At 33.2% G+C, this 16,190-nt stretch overlaps 1 protein-coding gene across 1 annotated transcript in view; it reads right to left on the bottom strand.

Moving 5' to 3' along the window:
- Positions 1-15,769, bottom strand: part of LOC106473921 (tudor domain-containing protein 1-like) — a 20,826-nt gene extending 5,057 nt beyond the window's left edge. The window contains exons 1-5 of the mRNA XM_013934610.2: positions 15,292-15,769; positions 14,277-14,373; positions 13,298-13,925; positions 8,759-9,023; positions 3,664-3,774 (exon numbers count right to left, since the gene is read on the bottom strand). Coding sequence (XP_013790064.2) covers positions 3,664-3,774; positions 8,759-9,023; positions 13,298-13,925; positions 14,277-14,373; positions 15,292-15,760 — 1,570 coding nt within the window. The 5' untranslated portion in view covers positions 15,761-15,769. The remainder of the gene's footprint in view (positions 1-3,663; positions 3,775-8,758; positions 9,024-13,297; positions 13,926-14,276; positions 14,374-15,291) is intronic.
- Between the last annotated feature and the right edge of the window lie 421 nt (positions 15,770-16,190).

Raw genomic sequence — 16,190 nt, 5'->3', positions numbered from 1 at the left:
CACGAAACAGGATCCTTCAATGATAATGGATCTGTTATTACAAAAAGGCACGAAACAGGATCCTTCAATGATAATGGATCTGTTATTACATAAAGGCATGAAACAGGATCCTTCAATGATAATGGATATGTTATTACAGAAAGGTATGAAACAGGATCCTTCAATGATAATGGATATGTTATTACAGAAAGGTATGAAATAGGATCCTTCAATGATAATGGATATGTTATTACAGAAAAGCATGAAACAGGATCCTTCAATGATAATGGATATGTTATTACAGAAAAGCATGAAACAGGATCCTTCAATGATAATGGATTTAAATAGAATTAAAAAGGCCAATTGTTCTTAAAAAATTTAAAATACAATCAAGTTGGACAATGTCACCATCGCCAATGACACCGTCAAACGTTAGGGGTAAACTCGTAGAAAAGAGATGTCTAAAATGGTGCTGCCACTCACAGTCATAATGACAGAATGACAGTAAAATGTGGGCCATTGTGACACAAAGGCTACACATTGGTGGGTCAGTACAAGGTAAAAGAAAACGATGAGTTAAAAAACTGTTACCAACGTGTAGCCTTGCCAGGACAACTTCCTCCTTCCGGAAACAAGATGGCCACATAGCAACAGAAGGTTTCATTTGGAAAAGCTTGTTATAATGTTGCTCACCCCCAAGTCGACTGCTGACTGGTGAGAAGCCATACCTTGAATACAGGACTGTAAGTCCATGTATGGGACAGGCATGGCCATTATGGCGCCAGAGCAGATGGACTTAGCTGTGGTGTCAGTGAGCTCATTCCCACAAATAACAACATGGCCAGGTATCCAGAAAAACCGGATAGAAATGGAAGATAGAGAAAAATGGGCCAGTTGTTGTTGAATATTGACGAAAACATGATTAGAACTAATGTTAAGCAATTCTAGGGCCAGTAGAGAGCTAAGAAAATCAGTGTAAATAGTACAATCAGTGTACTGGATGGTTGCTATATGATCCAGGGCAAGAGAAATAGCATACAACTCAGCAGTGAATACAGAAACTGTAGAGGGGATCCTGCAAGCAACTACCTAGCCACAGCAAACCATGGCAGAGCCTACAGAGTCACCTGATTTCCAACCATCCGTGGAAACGGGAGAGAAGAATGTTTCGAAAGATGTTCAGCAAAGAGAAGATGGTACTTCCAATCGGAAGTATCCACCTTCCTCAGATGGCTCAAGGAAAGGTCACAGTCGGGGATGATAACAATCCATGGTGGAATGGGCTGATCATTGAGGACAGCAATGTCATCGTGTAACAGAATGGAACAAAACTGTTGTGTCATGATAGATATTACAATCATTTAAATATTTTTTTGGTTAATCGACATACCATTTCTATACTTCCTGGTACTATTTCTGACTCACAGACAAGATTAAACAGCTTTTAGTGATTTATAGTCATCTTCATCACATTCCACAATGGGCTCATCACTAGTGTGATCATCCCCAGTAACTCTGCTGCTCTTTCCTTTACTCATAGAACTTTTTAGTTCTTCTAGGCTGATATCCTTAAGATTTTATTTCCAGCTAAGGCATGCATTCAGTATTTTCAAAACCAAACTAATCAAGTGGTGGTTATCTGTTTAGGATTTCCTGGAAGTGTTCAGTCCACTGTTGCATTTGTTCTTATAGTGTTGATGCACTCCCAATAGAATATTGGTCTGGGTCTGGCATTTTTGAACTGTGCAGTAGGCTGATATCATTAACAAAGTCTACACAATTCCTGTGGCTGCTCTAGCAGTAAGCTGATATCATTAACACAGTTCCTTGGTTGCATTAAGTCTGTCTCATTACGAAATCTATTACAATACAAAACATGATTGGTAATACAATGCCTCCCTGTTTGATACCTATGTTCACCTCAAGGCTTTAACTCCATTTATCATTAACAGTGCACCATGTATTATGATATAGGCATTTGAAGTTTATGAATGATAGCAGATCCATAAATTTTTGTGATGTTCTAGAGAGAATATCTATCTATATAGTCAGACATCATGTGAAAGTTCACAAAATTCTGTACAGTTTGTTGCTGCCATTCAGTGCTTAGTTCAATGTACCTTTGTTCAATGTTTACACATGACAGTTCTAAGCCAAAACCTGCTTGTTCTTCCCCGAGCCTTTCACCCACAGTATGTTTTATCTTTATCCTACAAACAATGGAAAACTGATGACTTATTGAACTGTGCAAGTAAGACTTTGCTATTCATCATCTGGAAAAAAGAACAACTTAAGTATGGACAATCAACATTCCTTCTTTCAAAACATATCTGGAGGGAGAACCAATAATGAAAATAGAATAAAAAAAAACCACATGCAGTGTTGTCATCAGTGCCAACAGAGATATTTCTGATATAAATATTATAGATAAAGTTAGTGCAGCCTTCCAGACGTTTCTGGAAGTTAAAGCTCACCAACCATGAAACAAATATGAAAATCTATCAGAGCAGCATAAAATTAGTTTTGTTGCTTGGATCTGAAGTATCAAAATCCAATAATCCAACAAAAACTCAATAGCTTTACAAACAAATGTCTCAAAAAATTATGAACATCAAATGACCAAAACATTGCAAGATCTGAGAAAATCTTACAATGAGCCAGAGCAAAATCAGCATCAAAAACAGCACTGGTACAAAGATTTAGAATATACAATTAGAATGGAGGAAACAAGAATACCAAGACAAGTAATCCACCAGGAAAGTGGAAAGGTTGACTTAAAGAAACACTGCAGCATATTGTCATAAAAATGAAAGACCCAGAAAATGTGGCACAAAAAAGAGCTCAGTGGAGACATCTGGTTTCTTGTCTTGTGTGCTTGATGGCACAATGACTTAAAGAAGTAAAGATTAAATATACTGATCTTTGAACATAGTTAAGAACATTTTATATAAAATATAGTCAAACATACTCATTTTTCTATATGTTGAAATTTTTCAAATTATGCCCAAATTCCCTGTATATGTAAATGGTTTTCACTTTTAATATACAAATGAATTTGTGAATACATAAATTGTTTAATAAATCAATTGGCAGTAAATATATGTAATCTCTACTAAATCAGGTTTCAGACTTTGAAACAACTGCAATATACAAACTCTTCCACTGAATATCAAAGCCTCCCAAAAACACTGTCAAAACAAATACTTATGTATTGAATGTCAACATGGCCATAGTTTTTATACCTCCAAGGTACTTCATGTAATTCAGTGTTTCAGCTGTGTGTAGTATATTACAAATTAATATACCAACAGTTGAACAATACTTACCATTACTCTGCACAGTTTCTGATGAATAACCACCTTGAGACATTAACAATAGAACATTCCACAAGGCTCATCTCACCAGTTCCTGGTGAGTAACTACGTTGAGACATTAACAATAAAACAATTCTGCAAGGCTCATCTCACCAGTTTCAGGCGGGTAGCCACCTTGAAACATTAACAATAGAACAATCCTTACCAACAAATGCTGCAAAACATATCTTGTCAGCTTCTAGTAAGTAACTAACTACCTTTAGACTAACAATAGAGAAGAAGTATGCACTAGTAAATTATGAATGATACAGTACAGTTTTTAACAAATAATCACTTTAAAAACCTATACACACAATAGTTTATTACTTACCAGTATACTTTGCAAGGCACATCTCACCAGTTTCTGGTAAATAGCTACTATCAGGAAGATTATTACAATTTTCATTAACCATCTTCATGATTTCTTGCAACTTCAGGATCACTGTGTAATAAAGAACATCTGAAACACTACAGAACAAACACAAAAATGTGTTAAACACATTATAAAATATATTTAATAAAAATAAAAGCTTTATTTGTTCAAGAACAATCAAGACAGTATCAGCAATAGTTTGTATTTTAAATCAAAGCCACATTGGGCTAACTGCTGTGTACACCATAGGGATTTGAATCCCTGATTTTAGTTGTACAAGTCTGAAGACTTACCGCCATCCCTTACCAGGAGACAGAATTTTTTACCTCACCCTTCAGGGGAGGAAGTTTTGAGTAGTACTTCAGACACATGCTGTATTACAACATTTTGACCTACACCTGTCCATATATATATATATATATTTCACAATTATCAAAGATGTACAGGTGATTATCTGACATGATAATTATGTAAACATACAACATTTTTTATTATGGATGTACTTTTCAACATATAAATGATTGTGGCAGCAGACTGTAACTAAACTTTTTTTTCAGTAGAAAGGGTGGTCGATGATATCAGATTTCTGTTTTTGTCTTTAGAGACAACTATCATGCCTACAACAGTTTATAGACACTGAGTGGTAGGGGGATCTTGAAAATGGGTGGCTCAAGCACCCAGATCCTAACCGCTTGTTGCAGTGAGTGGTAGTAAGATCTTGAAAGCAGGTGGTTCAAGCACCCAGATCCTGAACCCCTTGTTGCAGTGAGTGATAGTGGGATCTTGAAATCGGGTGGTTCAAGTACCCAGATCCTAACCCCTTGTTGCAGTGAGTGGTAGTGGGATCTTGAAAGCAGGTGGTTCAAGCACCCAGATCCTAACCCCTTGTTGCAGTGAGTGGTAGTGGGATCTTGAAAGTGGGTGGTTCAAGTACCCAGATCCTAACCTCTTGTTGCAGTGAGTGGTAGTGGGATCTTGAAAGTGGGTGGTTCAAGCACCCAGATCCTAACCCCTTGTTGCAGTGAGTGGTAATGGGATCTTGAAAGTGGGTAGTTCAAGCATCTAGATCCTAACCCCTCATTGAATTTGTAACTTCCTTTCTAGTTTGGAATGTTTTTTTTATTATGTCTGATAGACAGAATATCTCCAATACTTTTTGGTGTTATGGCTGCAGAGGCATTTTCACTTTAACCCTCTCACTGTGGGTCTTCCTATGGTCAGGGGTCAAAGGGCATGTCCTCACGTTTGTAGACTTACATTCAAAATTTTATTGATCTATTATTTTATGAATGTATACCAGTAAGTTTGGTATCAGATTGTAGATTATAATTAAAATTTTAGTATTACACATTAGTTAATTTCTTAATTTAAAATTAAATATTAAAACAAAATTCCTAACTATTAATTTTTATGTGTCACGTGATATGTTGAATGCAGCTTTGGTTCAAATTAGATGTTTGAGATGTCCAAATACAAAGTCTATAGCTTCTTATGAATTAGAAACTCAAATTACCAATAATTACAAGCTAGAATATAAAATAAGAACCTCCTATCTTTTCTATTTGCTGAGATATTACTACATTTTGCGAATCAAACACAGTGGGCCTCCCCCACCTCTTTAATTTTTGGAAATACTTGCTTATGTTTACCTATTTCAGTCCATGATGTGTGAATAACTAATCAAAAGCTCAGAATGTCCCCCACATGTTTTTATCAGCCTCTAGAAGGTGGAAAGTTCCCAGGATTATGTCATTGTCTCAAATCTTAGAAGAAAGAGTTAAGTGAAAATGTCTGAAAAACGTTTTTTTTTTCCCCAAAATACAGTTTAGTTACTAAGCCTGGTAAATTACAGTGGAATGTTGTGATATTGATAGAGTAATTTATAATAATTGGTTATTTTAAAATGCATATAAAAAACTAAAAAAATTTTGTTTTACATCCTCCATTTGGGAAATTTTACAAGGCTTAGGAAATTATGGCATGCAGGCAAACAAGTACAATGTTTGTAAGTAGAAAATCATTGTTTTCTACATTTCTTTATTTACTGTTCTATGTTTTAAAAAAAATAACTAAAATTTACTAGTAATTATATATATATACATATGTAATGTATTATGACCAAAATGTTGCTGTATTTTACAAAATACTGGTTCACTAGAACAAACTGAAGACAGGTCACTTTGTAAAGGACAGTTCTATAACTATTGGATACTGTAACATGAGACAAATCCCATACACATATACAATAGTGAAAATAACAGATAAAATATAAAGTTGTTTCTAAAAAAAAAACGTTTGATAATTATCTGGACCTTACAAGGAAGTTATGATAATTATGCACGTGAAATTTGACAATTTTTTGATGCATAAAAGTATTTTTAATCTTAAAACAAAAATTACTTTGCATGTTGGATAGTCAACATTTAAAAAGAAAAAAATGCACGAGGAAATCATTACTTAAAAATCTTAAAACTTAATTTAAAAAATCTTGTATTTTGTGTAGTAAAGCCTTGTAATATTTACTGATAATCTGAAAATTTGTGAAGATACGTTTCCTGTATTAAACGTTACAACAAGTACAAAATGGTTACGAGATTGGTCCTTTATAGTTTTATATAAATGGTATAATTTTATACGGTTTTGTTACAATTCTGCTGGAACGATCATGTTTTGGTTGATGAATAGGTTTATAATAAAAATATTGTATTTTTACACAACATATAACTTGGAAAGTCAATCATTTACAATTTCATGATGTCAGATTCATTCTTAATCAATAAATCTAAGCATTTTCCAAACTTTCCTATCAGCCTTTCTCAACTATGGTAATTCAAGTTTATACCGGCACATAGCAGCTATACAATTCCTATAAAAATGAGAGGTTCGTGGATTTGGTACGTGAAAGGAAAAGTGCAGTGATTTGTTACAAGTGGTTTGAAAGAGGCAAACAAAACATGAAAAATGAAGTTTGAATCATAAATGTTATATTTAGCAAAGAATGGCTGACCATTCAGGTGGTAGGGATATTGAAGTAAAGTTAGTATGTAAAATGAAGTGTATTTAAAGGTTAAGGGTTATTAATTTACACAATTAGTGGAAGGGACAGATAAAAGAGAAACACACTGATGAAACTTGAGCACAATAATGAGTTTGTCCTCCTCAAAGGACAGAATCTGTTCTTCCAAAAAGTGTGAAAACTTACAATTTTTTATAGTTGACCAATCCAAAAAAAAAAAAAACATCTCTGTTCCATGTGGAAAACACAAAATATCCCCTAACACAAGGTCAAGAAGTACACAATGCAATAGAGCTGGACAATTAAGGGAATTACTGATCGATTCATCATTAGAATCATTTATCAATTACATTGAACTAATCCATTATTCTCATAAAATGACTAAAAAAGCAACTTATAATGCTATATATCGGGTTTTGATACACAATATGGGCAGAGAACAGACAGCCTATTGTATAGCTTTGTGATAAACATACTGACAATATTATGATTACTTGGACAGTTTGAAGATGGTAATAATCAGAAACCTCAATTTTGATTAAGTTGAACAAACTTGAATTAATCAAAAGCAGTAATAATATGAAACAGTTGATTATTTTCATGACACTATCCAAAAGTAATTAATTATATTAATTAAACAAGTTAATCATCCAGCTCTACATCTATCCTATGAAAAAGCAAATAAGTTCTTTGGGTGGTCAAACTACAAAAAGTAACACCTCAGACTTAACTTGTGCACACAATCTCAACAATATTAAATATGTTTCAAAAACAGAACTTAAGGAAATTTAAGAATTTTGTAGATAAATACATAAAATGGTAAGATATGTAACTTAGGCCTTCCTAGTGTCTCAAGCATTTACAAAAACAATACAAATTTAAGATTTCTAATATGCTCTTATAACGTTCTATTGTAAGTTAGTTTTTCTAAATGTTTGCTAGCCCTAACAAGTTTCAACAATATTTCCAGTTAATCTATTAAAATAACATTCAGTTTATGTCTGTCTTGAAAGTGCACACACACACACACACACTTCATTTCAATGGATGTAAATATACTTTAGTAAATATTTTATACAACATATTAAAACCTTAAAGTTTTTAAAAAGGCCTAATGTTAGGTCATAGAATAACATCGGTTTATTTATTGATAGTATTAAGTACAGTAAAGTTTAGCCTTAACTAAATCAAAAATTATACAGAAGTTACAGTAATGATTTATCTCTATTGACTATAGGCCATATTTGATAAAGGCTTAACTAAAGTTACACCTAAGACAAGTCTATGATTAGAATTTTTTTGTATTATTCTAGAAATCCTGTATTTAAAAAAGTACTGTTACAATAAAGATACTAATCTGACTGAAAATATTTTGTGGAACTCTGCTAGTATTCAAATTATTCTAATTGACAGATAACAGAACAACCAAACTGTTCTAAAATAAAAATTGTTTTTCATAACTAGAAGATCACAAGATAAGAGTTCTAGTTGTATACCGTCTTTAATGCAAACCCTAAAACAATACTTCAATCATATTCTTTTCACTCTTAACAAAAATTTCTGATAACTTCTTGTTTATGTTTGGGACAATTTCTTAAACAAGGTAGATATTAAATTTAGTTGAGATAACTGTGCACTTACAATTACTGAGAAACATGGACATTTCTTGTCAGTTATTATTTAAATAGTTTGGAGTAACATGGCTTCTATAACTGGTTCAGAAGGAAATGACCAAAACAAGTATTAATTCATAGTTCATTTTTATCATTTTTTTAAAAGCAAAAACTACTTTACAGTACTAAGAAAAAAAGATGATGATACTAAGATACCAACACAAGTATCCACTAGCAATCTTGCTAACCTACCAAAACAGACAAAAAGTAACTTTAACCTATCATCTCAGAGATAACACAATGCTATAAAAAGCAAAGGCTGTATGAACTTTAAATGCATTATACATCTACTTTTGTACATACTGAGAAAGCACGGACTAAATCATCTAGTATATCAAAAAACAAACCCTGCATAAAACATTACCTCCTTCTTCCACAGGATGGAAGAACATCATTTCAGGGGAGACAATGGTACTGACTACTAGTGGAATGGTTTCTCCAACAGGGAGATTGATAGAAGAACAATCTGATAACCAGAACTTTTTTGGGGGAGTTGAAACTGGTTGTAGTTGCTCTTGAATAGGCTCATCTTTGGAAACTATATTCATTTCAAGCTGCCCACTTTCAATTTCTTTTCCTGTAACTTTTGTATCTGTTTCAACCTCCTGGGCTGGAAATCTATTGTTAGACTTATAATACAAAATTTCACAAATTAGAAATACTTTAAAAAAAATTCTAAACTGAACTTAATTTATTATTACTATTATTGTTGTTGTTTTCAAAAAGCATCTGAATTTGACCAACTACTGCACTTACTTCCAGCATTGAAGGAACATGCCACTCTTCAGTATACGCGTGTTTGAAATTCTTTAGCACTTACAACAGGAATTCTGATCAACCAGATATTTATTCACAAATGCAAGTTCGTAGTTGACAGAGGGAAATATTTTCAAAGTTGAATGTGTCTTGTGTTTAGAAAGAAGTAGGAATGGAAGTCACAACAGTGACAACTTATGACTAATATGAAAATTCAGGTCAAAATTTAAAACACTCATTCGATGACGAGGAACCCACTTTGAGATGGTTGAAGACGGCTTGAATGGGTAATGTAGAAAAACTTTAACATAACAGCAAATGTACAATGTTTCAACAAGGTTTTGTCACCATCAGCTACACAATGGGCTATCTGAGCTGTGCCCACCAGATTTTTAGGGTTATAAGCCTTCAGCCTTACAGCTGAGCCACTGAGGTAGGGTTAGAGGGTATTTTCATTAAGCCTTATTTAACTTGTATTTATGTACCATTTGTGATGGTTTCTCTTATTCTCACCTGGCGTCTAATCATTACTCACAATGTTCTGTTCAAATTACAGGAAGATGAAGGTAAAGTTTTTCTAAAACTGATTTCAACTGCTTGATACACATGAAAATGTCTAAACACATGGTTATCCTCATGCATATACTTATTGTCATCATCCAAGTTAGTACTTTTAAAATAAAGTGAAGAGTCACATTTAATGTTATGTTATTAACCCAAATCTGTTAAAAAGGTATCCAAGTGGATCCCAGGGCCGGCACATTCAATGTGATGTAAAGCTTGTATCACAATAAATAATGGATTTTTGTCATCCAACTTGATTATATCCATTCTGAAAAACAGAATAAGCTATTTCTAAGTGTGTGTGACAAAGCACACTGATATGGGTTAAGTCTCAGTATCAGCAACTGTTTCAACTCATAACCCAACAGAAGGTTAAAAGTCTAATTCCAAACAGGAACAGAATGGTAATCTAAAAAGGGAAACAAAATATTTTTTCATAATAATTATCTGCAAATTTGCAAGTGGATGTTTGGAAAACAAAAATTGCACATCTGTTTCTATTTCCTCCAAACTTATTGACATTTAGGTTACATGCATTGATCACTAACTAGTGACTTTCTATACATCTTATTATCCATCTTAACACAGTTAAAAAAAACACAAGGGACTAGGAATGTGATGTACGTTGAATGAGATTCAAGTATACATATATATATTGAAAATCTTAAAGGAACCTTTACTTTGCTGGAAGAATTGAAACTGAAATGAGATCAGATCAACTGATTTGAGAATTGGTGTCAGTGGAGATTTCTTAACATCTTTGACATATGACAATAACGATGCACAAGATGCCTCTTTCCGATTCAAATTTGACCTCAATCAAATCCCCTCTAACTCTTATCTTTCAAGAGAAACAATTTCAGAGATCTTAACCTGTCCTTGTATGACAACCTTTTCATCCCAAATGTTGTCTTAGTAGCTCTCCTTTGAAACCATTCCAACAATTATATCCTTCTTAAGGTAGGGAGCCCAAAACTGCACACAATACTTTAAATGTGGCCTAACCAGTGACCTAAACAATGAAATAACTTCTTTAGATTTGTATTCGATATTTCTGTAGATACAACCAAAAACCCTACTTGCCCTACCAATAACAACAACACATTGCTTGGATGGCTTAAAAGACTGTTCAACTCGAACACTAAGAATTCTTCTTAATATTGCATATAGTAGTAGTATTTAGTAAGTAGATTGAATAATATGGGTATTGACTAAGGGTTCTTCTACAGTAGGTATCTGCAACTTTTTGGTGATAAATTCAAAAATAAGCGAACAGCCCCCCCCACTCCACTTATTCGAATTAGTTAAACATATATACAACAAATTCTTCACACTATAGTTATTATAGGCATATCAAACACTTTATATACAGTTCTCTTCTTCTTGTCAAAAGTCCACTTAGGCCTATTCAATTGCTTTAGAATTTCAGTTGACAAGCCAAACTACTTTTCTCTATTTCTTTCACACTAGTATTCCATGTATAATTCACTTACAATTATAGCATGAGTTACCACAGTCATATACTGCTCTGGTCCTTGTACTTCAGATATCGTCTGTTCCTTTTGTCAAAGTGCACTCAGGTTGGTTCAATTACTTTAGAACTCGCTTTGATGGATTAAACTATACTTCTTATCTCTTTTAAAACAGTCAGTTTTATTCTAACGTATTAACCGCTTGCCTTTCACTCTTACAGCAGTTAACTATATGTTTAACTTTTCTTTGGCTGAACTTCTACTTCCAGTGACTTTACTTTCTCATCTGCTCCATCTGTCTGCTATTTCTGCTCACCTCACACTATTTATATATTTATCACTTAATCATCTGCTCACCTTCTAAAAATCTCTATATCCTGGACATCAATAAATTTCATGAGACGTTCAATAGCCTGAACATCAATGAATTATAAACATAATGTACAATTCTTACTGAGTTACATAACTAAACCTGTCATAACCTTTACTTCACAATAATTGCTTCTAATCCTCTTGTTACGAAAAAAACCAAGCAATCTTGAAATATTCACTCACAAAATAAATTAGTTAATAATACCTACACTAAACAGTCTTTTATATATCATGACACTCATAATTCAAATTATGATATGCCACATGCATTACATTGCATATATTATAATTAAAAGTCATCTGCCATTCATTTACCCTACTCACCAAATAATCCAAATCCTTTTGTAAAGCAGTAGCATCACAACCAACACCCACCCAAAAACCTTAGTATCATCAGCAAATTTTAACAACTGATTGAACATTCCCTCATTTATGCAATTGTTGTAAATAAAAAAAGCAAAGGTCCTAGCTCTGAGGTGCCCCACTTGTGACATTAATCCAGTTTGACTGAACTCCATTTATAACAACCCTCTGCTTTCTTCCATCCAGCTACCCTTTTATCCAATTAGCTAACTTATCTCCCACACCTATATATATATATTTTTTACAAGCTTTTTATGTGGAACCTTGTCAAATGCTTTCTGAAAATCCAGATACACCAAATCTACACCCTTTCCCTCATCTAACTAAGCAGTAACCTCTTCAAAGAATGTCAAAGATTAGTAAGTTAAGACTTTCCCTTAATTAAACCATGTTGACTCTTCAATAAAATTCTAAACTTTGTTAAAAGACTTTGAAAAGCATATTTTATCAGGCTTTCAAAACTTTTCCCATTAACTTTAGACTAATAAGCCTATAATTATTTGGACAATTGTTATCTCCTCCCTTGAGAAGAGGAATAACATTAGCCAATTTGCAATCAACTAAAATCTGCTCACTATCAAGGAATTCCAAGAAAAAGAAATAGTTATATATTGCTCCTATTCCTTACAAGGACTAGCAACTTTGTAGGTTGTTCATGAATACTGTTCATCTCAATGGGTTTATAATATTAATTTCAAAATCTTGTATTATAATACTTTTACATCATGGTAATGTGATTTGCTACTATGAAATGAAATGCATCCAGAGAAACCAAACTTTCCAAGCACCCAGTAACAGTGATCATTGAAATAAGTTTAACCTTAATCGCCAGTTTCACTTAAACTGATTAAAACTGTTATTACAAATGCCACAATCATTCTCTAACTGGATCTAGTTTTGTTTTCAAGGAGCATCAGTGTGTTCCTGTTTTTACATCGTGTATCCTTATTGTCCATTAAACTACTAAATATGGAAACCTTTTTTCTGTAACAATAAAATACATAATCATTTAATGGTCATCCAATGTTGGCCTGAAGCCAAAACTAGTTTTGTGGAATATTCACCTATAAGGGCCTTGATAATTTAGTAAAGTATTTGCTTTATAATGAAATACGTCACTAAACTCAGAGCATTATTATGTAATTTGAAATGTAATGCTGGGTCTATATTAAGTACAATTAACTTTTCGATAATTTGTGGAAATGATCTCTGTCACGTGTAACTACACCACTTAAGTTATGTGGTTTAGTAATAACCAGATGAGTTCTTTACAGAGATGACTGGTATCTCTTCAGTTTTCAGTTGGTCATGGTACAGGTTTTGTTTCCTAATCTAAACATGCATGTTGTCACAGCACATAATTATCTAATATTTACCTCTGACACAGCTCCTGATGCATCACTGGAAATACTTGGAGTTTTCCCGTGTATATCTGCAAGCACTTCAACATTCAAGACTTCCTCTTTCAGTAATGGTTCCTTTTTTGTTTCTTGGATTGTACTAAAAGACTTCACATTACACCTGTCAGGGTCTTCTTTATTACTAGTGTAATCAGTTTTTTGGTAATCCGAATTACTTTCCTTGTCTTCTTTCTGATAGCCTTTACCATTACTTTTGCCACTGAACCTACTATTATTATATCTATAACCCTTATCATTTTGCTGACTCACTGGTTCTTTGAAGTTATCTCTTAGTTTTTGTCCCTTATTGAACTCGGGTTTATCAAGATTATTAGGACCCTGATCTAGCACAGTTTCTTTTGTTATAAACTGCTGCTGCTTTTTGACAGAAAATTCTCTAGAATGATCTTTGTCTTCTTTCTCACTTTTTAAATGAGTATTTTGTTCCTTTTGATTCATGTGAGGTAATCTTCTTTGATTAAATTTATTTATATTTTCCTTAAAGTGTTGGATCTCCGTCGTGTCCTCTGTATTTGAAACTTGGCTTTGAAAGCTTTCTCTACAAGATTCTGATGATTTCATGCTTGATGCATCATTTTCTCCTCTAGAATCACAGTTTTCATATTAAAAAAACATTCCAATTTACCCAAAAATACATTTTAATTGCTCTGAAATATAGGGAAAAAATACTAATTTCATCCACAATTTCACAACTAGTTTTTATATCACAAACAGTATAATCTTCCCTAATGCCACATTAAATACAGTGTTATAAAAGGTACTAAAAAGCATTCAGTTTTTATATCACAAACAGTATGAATGCTTTTTAGTACCTTTTATAACACTGTATTTAATGTGGCATTAGGGAAGATTGAAAGTTCTCTAGATTCTTCTTCATTCTCTTGTAAGTAGTAAGGTGTAACTTTGTATTTAAAACAATTCCAAGGAAACTTACTCAACTTCTTTGCATATAGGCTTATGAAGTGGCCAGTCCTTGACTTGACAATTTCTTGAGCAGTACCAAGTCTTACAACGAGAACAACGAAAGTCACCTAAAAGAAACATACGTTATTATAACTTGATCAATCAGAACCTGTTATGTATGTATGTATGTACGTACATACGTATGTATGTATGTATGCACGTACGTATGTATGTATATTTGAATTTCGAGGGTGTTTTTAATTAGCTTCTACATTTTTTTTCAGTAAAATATTAATGTGAAGCCTACAAAAACTCATGTAATGGTTATTCAGTTTCGTTTTGTTGCATTCCTGAATATCCAGACAACATCTGTCAACACATGTGCACCAAGGTCATCTCTAATTCTTGCAACTTATCCACCTGCAGACTGTTCAGTTATAGTATTGATTTTGTGGACCTAAAAAGGATATTATGATGCTCAGTTTTTTCGGTTTTTTTTCCAAGTTTTCTGAAAATAGTGGCCGCCTTATAATCATGCCAATACAAAAGATTCTAACAAATCATGATTAACTATTAAGTACAATCAATCTTGTGAAAAAAACTAAAATACCAGGACTTTCTGAAAAATATTTATAACCAAAATTGTTAGTTTAATAATGAGCTCAAAATTATCTTAGTTTGTTTTTTTTCCTATACACAATTTATTTATTTTTTCAATATAACTTTAACATGATGATGCACATGTTACATGGTTTCTGGATATTCATGCAAAACTACTCAAGAACGATCTACACAATGTTAATTGTCAAGACAACACTACTGCCATACAAATTAACAGTAATCAGCTGCAAATATAGAAAATAAGCAAAATAGGTTTAATTTCAACATGGTGCCAATTAGGTTTTGAAAAACGAGATTAACTATATCAACATAACGGGATGTACGTACACTCAATTATTAACAAGTTTAATAAAAACTGAACTAGAAAAAGGATAAGGGACAGAAACGCTTTAAATTCATGGAAACAGGAATTTTAGATAACCCACCTGACTGTCCACATGCTACACAGAAGTTAGCAGTAATGTATGGATCTATGAATTTTCGACGACTACTTGATCCGAACCTCTTGTGCATTTTAAAAACTCCAGGCTCCTCCTCTTCCAAACGCATTCCTTGCTCATCACAACAATCATCTATATTAAAACTGGCATGACCATAATCTATTCCTGAACGAAAATAGCCTCCTCCTAATCCCCGAGTTTCATTAACTGTGTATGCCTGTCCTCTTCCAGCACTGTGACAGTAGTTTGTAATAGCTGGTACTGGCCTCTGAGCTTTATAATTACCCTGCCCTCTCCCTAAATTAAGTTCCCTTTCAAAGAAATCGCCATACAAACGTTTACTCAGGCTTTGATTTAATGGCTGGTTTGACGAAACCCTTGTCTTATAAGATAGTGCACCTTCAGAATTCACCAATCTGTCTCCTACCTCTGAAGTAATGTGGAGATTCTTCATATCAAGCTACAAGAAATGAGTGGAAAACCAAGTTAAAAAGATCAGTCACTATACAAGTAAAGTTTCTAAAAAAAGTACTTCTGAATTTGCAAGTGATTACAAACAAAAATTATATTTAAAAACATACAAATTGAACATGCATGAAATTTTTCAATACTCATTAGACACTTTCCTGTAGTGGTGTGAAATAACTATTGTGCAATTAATTACCTTGGAACTTTTCACAGTGCATCACTTTTAAATAAACTAACCGAGTTACATGTCCGTTACTTTGGTAGTTTACGATGATAAGCTAATTAGATTTACACGTCAGTTATTTTAGCAGTTTACAGTAGTAAACTATTTAGCACAAGCTGAGGTTCCCGTCCTTTGTCTGGGTTATGTACTTAAAAATATGTGGGAGTGGATGCTATGATAAATAACACAAAAT

Source organism: Limulus polyphemus, unplaced genomic scaffold (genome assembly GCF_000517525.1).
Source record: "Limulus polyphemus unplaced genomic scaffold, Limulus_polyphemus-2.1.2 Scaffold6633, whole genome shotgun sequence".
Classification (NCBI taxonomy): domain Eukaryota; kingdom Metazoa; phylum Arthropoda; class Merostomata; order Xiphosura; family Limulidae; genus Limulus; species Limulus polyphemus.
The sequence above is the reverse complement of the archived record's forward strand: the minus strand, read 5'-3'. Positions and strand labels throughout refer to the sequence as shown.